This window comes from Juglans microcarpa x Juglans regia, chromosome 4D, assembly GCF_004785595.1.
Source record: "Juglans microcarpa x Juglans regia isolate MS1-56 chromosome 4D, Jm3101_v1.0, whole genome shotgun sequence".
NCBI lineage: Eukaryota > Viridiplantae > Streptophyta > Magnoliopsida > Fagales > Juglandaceae > Juglans > Juglans microcarpa x Juglans regia.
Genome location: NC_054600.1, coordinates 30,120,315 through 30,133,158, shown reverse-complemented (window position 1 = coordinate 30,133,158; position 12,844 = coordinate 30,120,315). Strand labels below are relative to the sequence as shown.

At 33.8% G+C, this 12,844-nt stretch overlaps 2 protein-coding genes across 2 annotated transcripts; one reads left to right on the top strand and one right to left on the bottom strand.

Annotated features, from left to right (window-relative positions):
- The first annotated feature begins 3,003 nt into the window (after positions 1-3,003).
- LOC121260286 (glycine-rich protein 5-like) lies at positions 3,004-4,245 on the top strand. The gene is made up of 2 exons (XM_041162111.1): positions 3,004-3,252; positions 4,132-4,245. The coding sequence occupies exons 1-2, from the start codon at positions 3,004-3,006 to the stop codon at positions 4,243-4,245; spliced, it is 363 nt and encodes a 120-aa protein (XP_041018045.1).
- On the bottom strand, positions 4,009-7,414 carry LOC121259818 (acyl-CoA-binding domain-containing protein 3-like). The gene is given in 6 exon segments (XM_041161591.1): positions 4,009-4,278; positions 5,233-5,299; positions 5,393-5,493; positions 5,596-5,701; positions 6,479-6,849; positions 6,852-7,414. Coding segments are annotated over 6 exon segments (1,056 nt in total). The 5' UTR covers positions 7,251-7,414; the 3' UTR covers positions 4,009-4,266.
- Positions 7,415-12,844: the final 5,430 nt, after the last annotated feature.

Sequence of the window (12,844 nt, the reverse complement as noted above, 5' to 3'; positions counted from 1 at the left end):
TATATATATATATATATATCGTTCGTCGGCCTGAAGATGGTCGCAAATAATTCCATCTGAGTCGACTCTTGTCTGATTGCCCAACCGAATCTTGTGAATGCTTAATGCTTTACAGTCCGACCGACTTGAACTTGCAACAACCAATAGGCATGAGTTTTCCTGATTATAACAGCGAAAGGCAGACAGGCAGCGGTATTGGCACTAATTTAATTATAGAAAGATGATGTAAAAATAAATTTATAAAGTGATATAATTTAATGTGATATGTTAGATTGTAAAATTATTTTTATTATAAAATAGATTTAACAGATTATATAAAATCACATCACTTTAAAATTTAGTTTTATATAATTATGTCTCTAAGGTAAAATTTGGATAATAAGACGAGATAATATAGTTTTAGATGAAAGTTGAATAAAATATTATTATAATATTATTTTTTAATATTATTATTATTTTAAGATTTTAAAAAATTAAATTATTTATTATATTTTGTATAAAAATTTTAAAAAATTATAATAATAAAATAAAATAAAATAAGATAAAGATAAATTAGAGTGATTCATGAATCAAACCGGGCAAAGACTTCTCATTTACATCTGTATTGGGACATGGTTCATCACTGTCAAATCGCCAATATTTATAATAGATATGGAATAAAACGTGGGCAACTAATTTACAATTTATTGCTATTAAATGCCACGCATTTTGGTCCGCCAGGTCAACATAAGGTAGTCCCATCAGTTGGCTGGAACAATTTCGTTTTATTTTTTAAAATTGTACCATAGATTTTAAAAAAAATAAAATATAAATTTTTTTATAAAAATTGGTGGTAATTCACACCAATGGGAAACGGATCGCTAGTGTTCCTATCAAGTAGTACTGTGTTCATTTGTATCTCTCTTTCAAACAACATGTGCAGTACAGTATTAGGCTATATTTGCATATTAAATTGATTTAAATTGTGATAATAAAATATTATTAAAATAGTATTTTTTAATATTATTATTATTTAAAGATTTAAAAAAATTGAATTATTTATTATATTTTGTATTAGAATTTGAAAAAATTATAATGATAAATTGAGATGAGTTGAAATGAGTTTATGACCCAAATGTACCCTAGTATTGAATTCATTAAAATTAATTTTAAAATTTAGCTAAAATTATATATTTTTCATAAATTTAAAATTATTCAAGCAGTTATTAGATTAGTCAAAATAGTACAAGTCTCTATTATTTGATTACTCTAATACAGATCATTCAAGTCATATTTCTTTAAATTTTAAAGATGTATTGACATTTAGTTAAGCCAATGCAGTGTACTAAATTCATTTTCCTCAAACAGACGTCCAAGTTTCTCAATCAACAGCTCAACTTAATTTAGATTAATTTTAGTAAAAATAAATAAATAAATAAATAAATTAGAAAAGGGGACGGCTATAGAGGTGGTTTCGAGATTTTTTTATTAAAATGCATTTTTTTTTGTGTGTTTGTTTCAAAAATTTTTAGAAAATTTTTAAATATTTAAAAAAAAATCACAAACTGATTAAAAAACATTAATTTAACCATTAAATATTAAAAAACCCACCATCGGTGGGATAAGCACTTTCTTAACCATTAGGCTTTGTTTGTATGTTAAGATGAAATGAAAAATTCGTGAATAATAGTGAAATAATTTGTTAATAATAATGAAATTGTTTGAGTTAGGATGTTTTATTGAGTTTTAGAAAATGAGAGAGAAAAAGTTAAATAAAAATATTATAAAATTAAAATATTATTAGAATATAATTTGTTCTAAAATTTAAAAAAATTGAATCGTTTTTTATGTTTTATTTGGACGTTTGGTAAAGTTATAATGATTAATTAAATAATGATTAGATGAAAAAATTAAAAATAAAAAATATTTATTTTGAAATGATATTTAGAAATAAAATAATGAGATGAGTTAAAAAAGAACTGTAACCAAGCCGGGCCTTTAGTGGCCCGGAAAAGTCAGCTTGGAAAACTCCTATTCCATGTTAAGTTGTTTAGATCTTATAAAAAATGCCCATTACGAAGGCACAAAGCTCAGGTTTTCACCGTGTACTCCACTGAGTTGCGGACTTCACTGAATTGAGACATTTGACTTCCACTTTAGTGGGCTACGCACTTTAATCCCAATATTATCTTATTCCCTATAATAAATTAGAAGTCTATTATAAAGTTTAATTTTTGTTATGCTTGAGGATGTGCCAACTTCTAAAATATTTAGTGTGTTAATAAACAAACTTGGTCCCAAAATCTAGCACGCTCGTACACCAATTTAATTTGCGCCCTGGTAATCATGTAAAGCGCTCTCACCACCAGAACCAGCTCACACTCTTCGGCTCATCACGCACACTTTTCATGGGCATGCCCACCTCTCTATTTCATCTGCTGCAACAGATCCTACTAACACAATCCTGTATTCCTTAACTAGTATTATATGTAATGTAGATATTCCTTTTATAGCAGTTCGATCACCAAACGTTTTCTATGTGCTGCTTCGCCTTCATGATCCACAAACAACGCGCGTGATCATAGGAGCTCCGATACTTTTTGAAGTTTCAACTCCCTTGCCACACGAAGTGGAAGGCTAAAGGCAGCGGAGAACATTGTGGTAAGCACTGACCTCTGATTCCATCTTTGCTTATGCATCCAAGAAAGAAAAAACTTCTTAATTAAATTAATTTGCTGCACCTTTTGATGTCTTTTACCCAAGAGATTCTCGTCATGTTGTAGTTGCGTTTCGAAAGAGAGGAGCAATGGGAAGAAAAAGAAACGTGTTTTCATGGAGCCTCAGTTTCTTAGTTGTGGGACTCTTTAGCCATGCCCTGGTTGAGGCTTCTAAAGAATGGAGGTTCTGGAGCGGTACTGACTACTGAGACATATGGCTTGGCCAATGGGCTAGGCAGTAGTTTTAGGGAGGAGGCCGGCCATCTAGGGCTTACAGCCGTTAGTTATGAAGGAGGGAGGACATGGCATGAGTGGGAGTGGCCCTGGGTCCACTGATGGAGGTTTTGGAAATGGTGGTAATGGTTATGGGTCCGGCATTGGTGGTAGCGGCGGGGGCTCAGGCAATGGCAATGGTGTCGGCCAAGATGGAGGGTATGGTTCAGGTGGTGGTAATGGTGGGTCTGGTTCAGGAGGGGGAGGGGGTGGTGGCTTTGGATTTGGGTCTGGGTCTAGGGGTGTTAATGGTGGAGGAAGTGGATTTGACTTGAGGTTCAGGGTACGGTGGGGGGTCGTATGTTAATCCTCCTGGAACAAACTAACCGAAACTAGTCTCTATTATGGAAGGGATAATAAGGATGACGTAGAGAAGAAAACCGAAACCCAAAATTTTCCAATTCTCTTTTGTTTTAGCTCCCCGTCCAAGTATGGAACTTGAGGTGTACGTATTGTGTAATAAACCAAGTAACGGACTCTCAATTTCCTAATGTCATGGGCCTTTATCCTTATCAACGGGAAATCTGATTTTGCAGAGTTAAGCTATACTTTTTTCTTTCCTTTTCTTTTTTTTTTTCCCCCCACCACTTTCCAGGAAAAGTCCAAAACTTATTGCCAGTCAAATTTTCCAACCAGCTATGCAAGTTATTTCCGCCAAGGATGGCCCTAGCTCCTTAAACTGCGAGGTTGAGAAGGAGAAACACGGCAAGCTTTCCTTAACCAACTAGCTCACCGTTTCCACAATCTAAAACGTGAGGGGAACTTTTAATTGCATGGGAATAATATTGAAACAATCAGATACGACAACACAATTCTCTCTGGGGTGCAACTCTCTTAGACATTTTTGCTTTGACATTGCTTTGCATAATTCCAACATCCATTTAATTAATGCCAGAGTCAAGGAAAAAAACTTTGAAGAGCAGAGATCACAAAGAAAAGAAACGGGCAAACATTGCAGGGAAAATCAGCAGAGGAAAACTTCCACGAAAGATCAAAAGAGCAATAAATTCTATGAAAAATCACTCGACCAGCCAAATAATGAATTAGAATTTGGGGGAGCCCCAGATAATTATATATATTCACACCCATATGCACAATGCATACATAAATAGTTTTTATAACACTATAACAACATGATGATCTCAGGACACACATATGATAGTCTAAACAGCACAAGAGCCTCTCAGACTTGGAGCTTATTCTAGACTTAGAGATAAGAATCAGTCCTGTACCTAGTCAAGCAAATCCAGGAGAATGGCCCCTTTGGTTGGGTTGAGCAATAAACAGACCAATTCTGTTATTCTTTGGCCTGAAATGTTCACACTAGACTACATTATAATAGTTCTATATACGATTTATTTATCTAAATACCTCCACATTTCACATCAATAAAGATCAGAAACTGGGAGATTAGTTAGGGACATAAGGTGGGGGAGCACTTAAGAGGCAAGCTATAGGGGCAAATCAAAGCAAACATGGAAGTAGGAGGCATGAATTATGAACTGAGAACTGCAAGGCCAGAAAAACCAGACAAGTCAAGTTGAAGAAGACTTATAGGCTCAGTGTATGGGCAAACCTTCATATCCTAGCTACTTGCAACAATTCAGCTGAAATCAACATTCTGACTAATCATTGATTCACCAAGTAAATGGTTGGTTGTCCTTCAATTGGTTCATCAAAGTACTAACCAAGAATGAACATTGGGCCCAAGTTGCTAAGAAGCACATGAAAGGTAAAAAGCCATGTTGCTTTTGATATTGGGGTTATTTACCCAGACAATGCAATTTAAGATTTTTTTTTTTTTTTAAACAAAGATGCCTTCTACTATTCATGCCACAAAATAACTGAGGACCAGATGGCATCACCAACAAGTTCAAATCATGACAAATTTTTAAATGGACCTTAACTTGAACAAATTTCAGTCGTATTGTCACAGGGTTTGTTGAGTTCATTAATGCAAATAAAGGGCAACAGCTATCTATTTTAAGACATTCCTACAATATTGCTTTGTTTTCTTTAAAGTTCAGCTTAGAAATCCCCATGTACATTCCGATTCAATATTGACATAGTTAGCTCCTAAGCTGGTTCTTTTTTGTAACTCCTGCTCTAGTAATAAAAGCATAAAAATCCAAATCTCAATTGCTTGTATTGTAAAATTGATTAAATGTATACTTTTCCCTCAAAACCTCACATCCCTAATGGTACCTGAGAAACTTAAAATGAGGGATAAGTAAATGAAATGGGCTCAACTTTCAAATCATACCTTGTACTCAGAGTATGAGCCTGCAGTACTATCACCTCCCTCAGTTCCGGTCTTCTGTTCTGGTTTCCTGCAAGAGGGAAAAGAATGTGCAGAAAACTGGGATACAATAAACAAAGATAAGACATTTAAACAGATGGAGGCATCAAATCTAGTAGTCTACCTTTCATCAAAATCATTAGGTTGATGATGTGAAGATGTGCTCAAGTCAAAAGCAACAGAACTGGATATTCCTGCTTCTGAGGATTCAGGTTTAATGTCCCCCTGTACAAAGAAGGATATCCAATTAACCTGAGCAAAAGATTCTCCATGGGAGAATCACTGAGAAATTCATAAAGGCAAAGCGACCAACAGCAAAAGACTTACGGCAAATTTGCCTTCCATCCAGCCAGGAACTCTATCTGAGAGAAGTTTGATATACTGTTCCATTGCCACCTCTGGACTCATTTGCCCCAGCCTTTGCCAAGAATTCCTTGCACAACGTAACCAGTGCCCCCGATCACTCACAGATAGCAGCTTTCAACCCTGTTATTATTACTAGCAATCAAGCTATACAGTGCAATTTGGTTTATGGCAATCCCTAGAGTGTTTTCCGCATTCAGGTTTTTGTTCAAGTTTTAAGAAGTTTTCTAGTATAAAAGATTTTACAAGTACTAAAGTGTCAGATTATGTTTGATCACTAGAGGATCTAACTGATCTTGTGCTAACTTTTCGAGAACATAACTACTAAGAAGTTCAAAGAGAGGAAAAGAATGTGCACTGAGCAAAAAGTTATTTTCACCTTAACAACCATGCTAATTGCAGATTAATCGGTGTTTTCTTCTGTATAACACTTCCTACTTCATCCTTGTCTTTCCCTTTACGAGTTGATACAAGTGTTTTAAAACCTCCAATAGGTGACTCGCTCAGTTCATCTCCCTAATAAAATTGACCTACACGCTGCCTGACACAATGACTAATTTATATCATTGTTTGGTTGATTCTCAAAATCGCCTCTTGAGAAAAAGAAAACGGATAAAGAGTCCGTTGACAAGTTTATCTGTCTCCGTTCCTTCTACCCAATCAATGTCTATTGTTTTAACGACCATAGATGTAATACAATGCCGACTAGAATTCAACTAATTCTAGACCTCAGTCAAGCATTTTCAATTGGTTGAGACGATTCGGCAAGCATAGATACAAATCCACATCATAGCAACTATATTCAATTAAGAAAAGAAAGAACAAAAAGCAGAGGAAAGTTTAGAACCACTTGGCGCGGGCAGAGAGCTTGAGAGCCATAGGCCGAGAGTCGCGGCAAGGCCCTTCGGTAGCAATCTTGTGAAGTCCGTACAACTTCATCTGCAAATCACTCCCAACACCTGCCATTGCCAAACGGTCCTCGTTACCCGCTGATGACAACTCAAGAACGAACTTGGCAGCCTCCGCGAAAGCCTTCTCCAATTCACTCCTTTCAATCCCCTCCCAATCATCTTCGTCACTATCAAAACTCACCTCCTTGTCTTCACTCTGGGCAAGCACAACCCTTCTAATTTCCTCAGAGTCAGCAACAACTTCATTCTCTGCTGCCGATGCCAAGCCTACTCTGTTCTCTAAATTCTTTTTTGGAGTCTCAGAATCCTCCATATTTTCCTCCGATAACTCCTCCGGGAACTTCTCGACATCGGTTTCTTCATGCAAACCACCCTCTGGTAATATTTCCGACAAGCCCCGCGATACATGGTTCTCACGATATCCTCGGCCTCACCTGATTCTCCTTCGAATTCATAGACCTTTTCGGGAGCTTCTTCTTCGAATAATTCATGGAGCTTCGTCTCGCTTTCGGAGACCGGAACCGTCAATCCTTCTCCGAATCGTATCTCCTCCATAACAATCTCTTCACCCTGATCGCGGCTTGATCTCAACTGCGAGTTGCGGAGGCCAGCCTCGGCAGCCATAGCCATGGAAACCAGCTTAGCGACGAGGAGAGAGAGGATAAAAGCAAGAGAGACGGTCAGAAAGAGCTCATGCACAAGCTCCATATGGGCTTTCAAATTCAAAGAACCAAAAGCTAGCAGCACTGATAGTATGAAAAAAGAAAGCAAATGATGTGGCGAGGATGAAGAGGGCCAAAAAGAGAGCAAGGCGGAGGAGACTCGGAGAGAGCAAGGGATATTTGGGCTTTTTGCAGAGGAAGAGCAAAGCATATTCGCTTTTCTATAATATATAATGGGCGGTTTGTGGGTCCCGCAATTCACCGGACCGTTAATTTTGAAGGTCAAATATACAAAGAAGAAAAATAATAAACACGTTATTTTATACAATACATTATATAATCATAATAAAATATTTTATAAAAGTGAGATCATCTTATAAAAATATTTTCACTTTAAAATATATATATTGTAAAATATTTTGTGTAGATATTATTATTCTATATAAAATATTTTATCTATTTACGTGATTTGATAGGGTATAAAATTATTATTTTTAAATAAATTTAAATGTGAATTTATGAATTTATTTTTATTAGAATGTAATAAATTATAATAGTTCAATATTTTTTTTTTATATTTATTACCTTTTGATTTTTGAGCTTTTAATTTGATGATTTTACTCTTAACTTTCTGGTTTGGAATTCAAATAGTTACTTAGTTTTCGTTAACTTTGTAATTGTTTTATTTTTTATGTCTATCTATAAATATCTCTCTTTTTTGGGTTTTTTTCTTGGTTTTTATATTTTGTTTTTTTATTTATATGTTTATTTTAAAGTATTTTATGTTAATATATATTGATATTTGTATAAATCTTAAGTATACAACAATCTGTAGGTTTTTTTTTTTTTAAAAAAAAAAAGTAAATCCCATGATGAAAAAAATATGAAAGAAAAAATTATTTTTTTAGTTAATTTATTTTATTTTTTATAAAATCTCTGCATAATACTTACACTTCTAGAGATTTATAATTATAACTAGATGGATGTTATATCTACAAATAAATTATATAAAAATAATTTTATAAATTGACGTTGTTTCATCTTCATTCATTACATATGTTTTATAATCAAAATAAATTTATAATACGAAGAAATATATTAAATTACGATAATTTGTAAAATTATTTTTATATAATTTATTTGTATATTGGGTATTTATACCTAACGTTAACCCTTAATTATAGTTGGCGGAGTGAGTGAATCGTTGGCTTGTGACTGTAACCTGTCCGCTGTCGTTAGTTGTAGTTAGACAAAGAGCCAAAGAAGGCATAGATTCCAACTAGGAGCAGACATGACGACGGTTTACGTTTATCTTGTTTAGCCAACTGTCACGATCGCGCAAGTCTGCATCAGGATTTTCGGCACCTGTTCGGAAACGATTGGTAAAATAGTGCTAAATCGATTTTTTTTCTTCCGGTTCCGGAGGTACAAAAAGCAAAGCGATCAGCGTGCGTACCCGATCTGTGTGATATTATGACGGCGGTGACCGCCAAGGCTGTCGCCTATCGCTCTATAGTCTTTTCTGCTTTCTTTTCAATTCTGGTTTTTTACTGCGGTAGGTGTGAGAGAAGTGTGGGAGTTATTGTGGCGGCGGCCCTTGTGTTTATGGCTGTGGCAGCTACTAGTCTTTATTAAGGTGCATTTAGATATTGAAATGAATTAAATTGAATTGAGTTAAATTGAGATAATAAAATATTATTAAAATATTATTTTTTAGTATTATTATTATTTTGAGATTTGAAAAGGTTAGAATTATTTATTATATTTTATATTGAAATTTAAAAAAATTATAATGATAAGTTGAGAAGAATTGAAGATTCAAACTAAGCCTAAGAACACTACTCTATGATTCAATCCGTGTGAAATATTATAGCTATAAAATAATTTTATAAATTAATTTAGTTTGATTTAATTTTTTAAATTATAAAATTATTTTTATTGTAAAATATATCCAACAGATCAAATAAAATCACATGAACTTGTGTGATTACTTTTATATAATTCTTTTATAGATGTAACAGTACTTTTTATTTTATCTATTTGAAAAATTCTATTCATCATTTTCACATACCACATTTTTTTTCTCTTACTAAATGTATGGTGTATGGATGATGAGTAAAATAATTTAATTAGTTTAAGAAGAATAAAAAATAATAATTAAAAATAAATAAAAATAAATATAATGTATAGTGTGTAGAATAATAAATAACAAAATTCTATTTATTTATATCCTATAGATACCTACTGGGAGTTTGGATTTTTTATTTTTTATTTAATAAGGTGTTTAGAATGTTAAAGTCCAATGTTTCGTTGAGAATTTTCAGAAAATTCGTATTCCATCCGAACATTGTTAAATGGCAAAATCGTTTTTAACCATTCACCATCTGCTTCTATTTCTGTAGTAAAAAAAATAACAAAATAATAATAGTTTTCGTAACTGGTCAAAGAGTTTTGCGAGAAAGATCATCTTGGGCTTAGTTTGGATGTTTAACTCTTCTCAATTCATTTTAATTTATTATTATAATTTTTTTAAATTTTAATATAAAATATAATAAACAATTCAGCTTTTTTAAATTTTAAAATAATAATAATATTAAAAAATAATATTCTAATAATATTTTATCATCTCAATTCAATTCAACTAGACTCACTTCAACATCCAAACGCATCCTTAATATATGATGGTCCATTAATGCGAGAAGGATGCTCCGGGCCTTATTTGGTTATAAAGATAATATAAGATGAAAATTAAAAATTAAATAAAATATTTTTAAAATATAATTTTTATTTTAAAATTTAAAAAAATTAAATTATATATTATATTATATTATATTTTTTATAAAAGTTTTATAATAATTATATAAAATAAGATGATTTATATATCTAAACGAGACCTAATGTATAATAGACTATTAATTATATGAGAAGCGGCTTCTCAGCCATTTTTTCATATTTTTAATTCTTCATCATTTTAGAGTTTTTATTTATTTAAGTTTTATACTTTTTAAAAAATAATATTTTTTATTTATTTATTAAGTGATAATATTTTGACTTGGAAACGAGAGTTGCCTTGTTTTGGACACATTATCAACGTTTTTATCGTGCATGATCTGGCCAGCCATTAGGGTACAAGATAGATAACATAGAAATTGAAGAATTATTTTAAATAGAAAATAGCCCCCTACTAACCACCCCCACAAAGCAAACACCAAAGAAAGGAATAGAGGCTACTCCAGCTAGCATTCTCTTGATCTATCCTCCTAGTGCTCATTAATTCCTACCTTCTTTTTCTCCATATTTCCCCTGCTATTCCATCCCATTTTCCTACTTTGTCTTCATTTTTCTCAACTACTTTTGAGGTTAGATTTATGGCTCTTTATTCGTCAAAAAATTTTGTTACTCATCATCTTTATATATTATACATTATATTTATTTTTATTTTTTATTATTTCTAAATTAATTGAACTCTTCTGCTCATCATTCATACACCTCACATTTAGTAAGAGAAAATAAATTAAAAAATTAAAAAAATTATATACAATGTATAGTGTAAAAATGATGAATATAATTTTTCATACATCAAAGTATCACATACCCTCTAATCATTATGATAACATTTTTTTTTCCACCATGTCTAGCCATTTGTCACTCAAATTAGGGGTGAAAACTGACGTCGTCGGCGAGGTTTTTGGGCAAAACCGACGCCGACCGACGTCTAAAAAAACAAAAGAGGCACCGACCGTAACCGGTCGATGGGGAGGAGGAAACCGATCGAGGTGGTTCTCTGACAGTTCTACTGAAAGAATAATGAGAGAGAGAGATAGTTACAGAGGAGAGAGAGAAAGAGTTGCAGAGATTGGATTCAGGAGAAGAAGGGGCTGGGGAAGAAGACGACTCATCTCGAAACGACACGCGTCGTTTCAGATTTATTTTTTTTTCTTACGTCCTTAATAAAACGACGTCGTTTGGTTTAATGCCAAACAACGTCGTTTCCATTAACTGTTGTAATACTTATTAACATAAACGGAGTCGTTCCACTTAAACTTAAGTGGAACGACGTCATTTCAATAAGGGTATATTTAAAAAAAAAAAAAAGATTTTATTATATCTGTTGGTTCAGCGGTCCAGTCCAGCTTCAAACCGAGACCGAACTGCTGAACGTCAGTTTCTTCAAATTACCACCGCATGCCGACCGGTTCTCCATCGGTTCCGGCCGGTTCCTGACGCGGCCGGTCGGTTCGCATTGGTGGCGGCCGGTGGCGTCGGTTTCTGTATAGTCCTAACCCAAATTCACCATAAATCTGCCTTCTAGGACTATCATTTCCAGAGCTTCACCAAATAATTTGGACCAGTTTTTATACCAGTTTCAAATTGTTACGTGTAGTACTTTTATGCATTCTATTTATTGTAAGGATTCCCTACTCCCTCCTTGGCTCCTTTAGTATTTATATTTTCAAGTTAATAATGTTTTTTCTAGTAAAGAAAACGTAAATCTCATGTACTCAAAGGTCACCTTAATTAGATCTAAGGGACGACTTTTATATAAAAAGGAGTACAACACATATAACCTAAGTAGATTAGCTGCAAGTTTTGATAACCATCGCGGGTAAAGTCAAACCTATACTTCTCATTCATTTCTCTCGTACGTATTGCTGCCTTAATTCTTTGGAAAACTATTCCTTTCTTCGAAAAAGTTATTAACTTTTCCTCCCCCAGGTATACTCTCTCTCTCTCTCTCTCTTAATGACTAAATATTCCAATCACCCCTTCGAAGGTAACCCAATATAGTATGGGACCATAGAGACCCTAGAGGAGATATTTTAATTGCTTTGTGTGCTGCAAAGTATTTCATTGGAGAACCTGACTTAGCAGAAGCTTATGCATTATGGAGGGCCATTGAGTTATGCAGTGAGCTAAATATTAAGAAAGTCATCTTTGAAAGTGATTTGCAGAAACTAATAAACGAGATAAAGAACAGAGAGGTTACATATGCATAGATGTGACAATTGAATGAAGATATAAGACACAGTTTGGCCCAAAGACTATAATGGAAAGTGAGATTCACCTATAGAAGGGAATAGTGTAGCTCATGAGCTAAGAGGGCACTACATGTGGATGGACAGACTTGCTGCATGGATTGAATAGGGTCCAATTGAGATAAGTTCTATTGTAGAGAAAGAGATGCCTTGTAACTTATTTTCATATGATGAATGAAATGAGAAGAAGTATTTTGATGTTTCAGAAAATATACATAGTATAGGAAGAATCTGACAATGTTTGGTCATTGCGACTCACAGTTCATTACGGGTTTAGTTTCTTTTAATCAACCCTAGTATCGTTCTCACGTTGGCAATATCGAACCACACCAATGGAAGCAAGTCTTGGGAGCTTACCTAGTCATTCATTTAGCTTTTAAGAAAAATAACAGACATACAACCCTTTTTATAAGGGAAAAGCTTGCAGCCGGATAGGTATAAATCCATTTTTCACACTAGCTAATCACAGCACGACACGTAAGGCATCCAACAAAAGATAACCTGCAACTCAAAACACCCGATCCTCTTCATCTTCATTTCTCCCCATGTAAACGCCTCTCCCTCTCTCCCGTTCTTTCCCTCTCGCTGCACCAAACTTTGTCCT

Excerpts from the sequence above, each read along its gene's own strand:
- LOC121260286 (XM_041162111.1), top strand. The coding sequence starts at position 3,004 with ATGAGTGGGAGTGGCCCTGGGTCCACTGATGGAGGTTTTGGAAATGGT. Across the intron at positions 3,253-4,131 it reads GATTTGACTTGAGGTTCAGG|TCTAAACAGCACAAGAGCCT; the intron begins GTACGGTGGGGG and ends CACATATGATAG.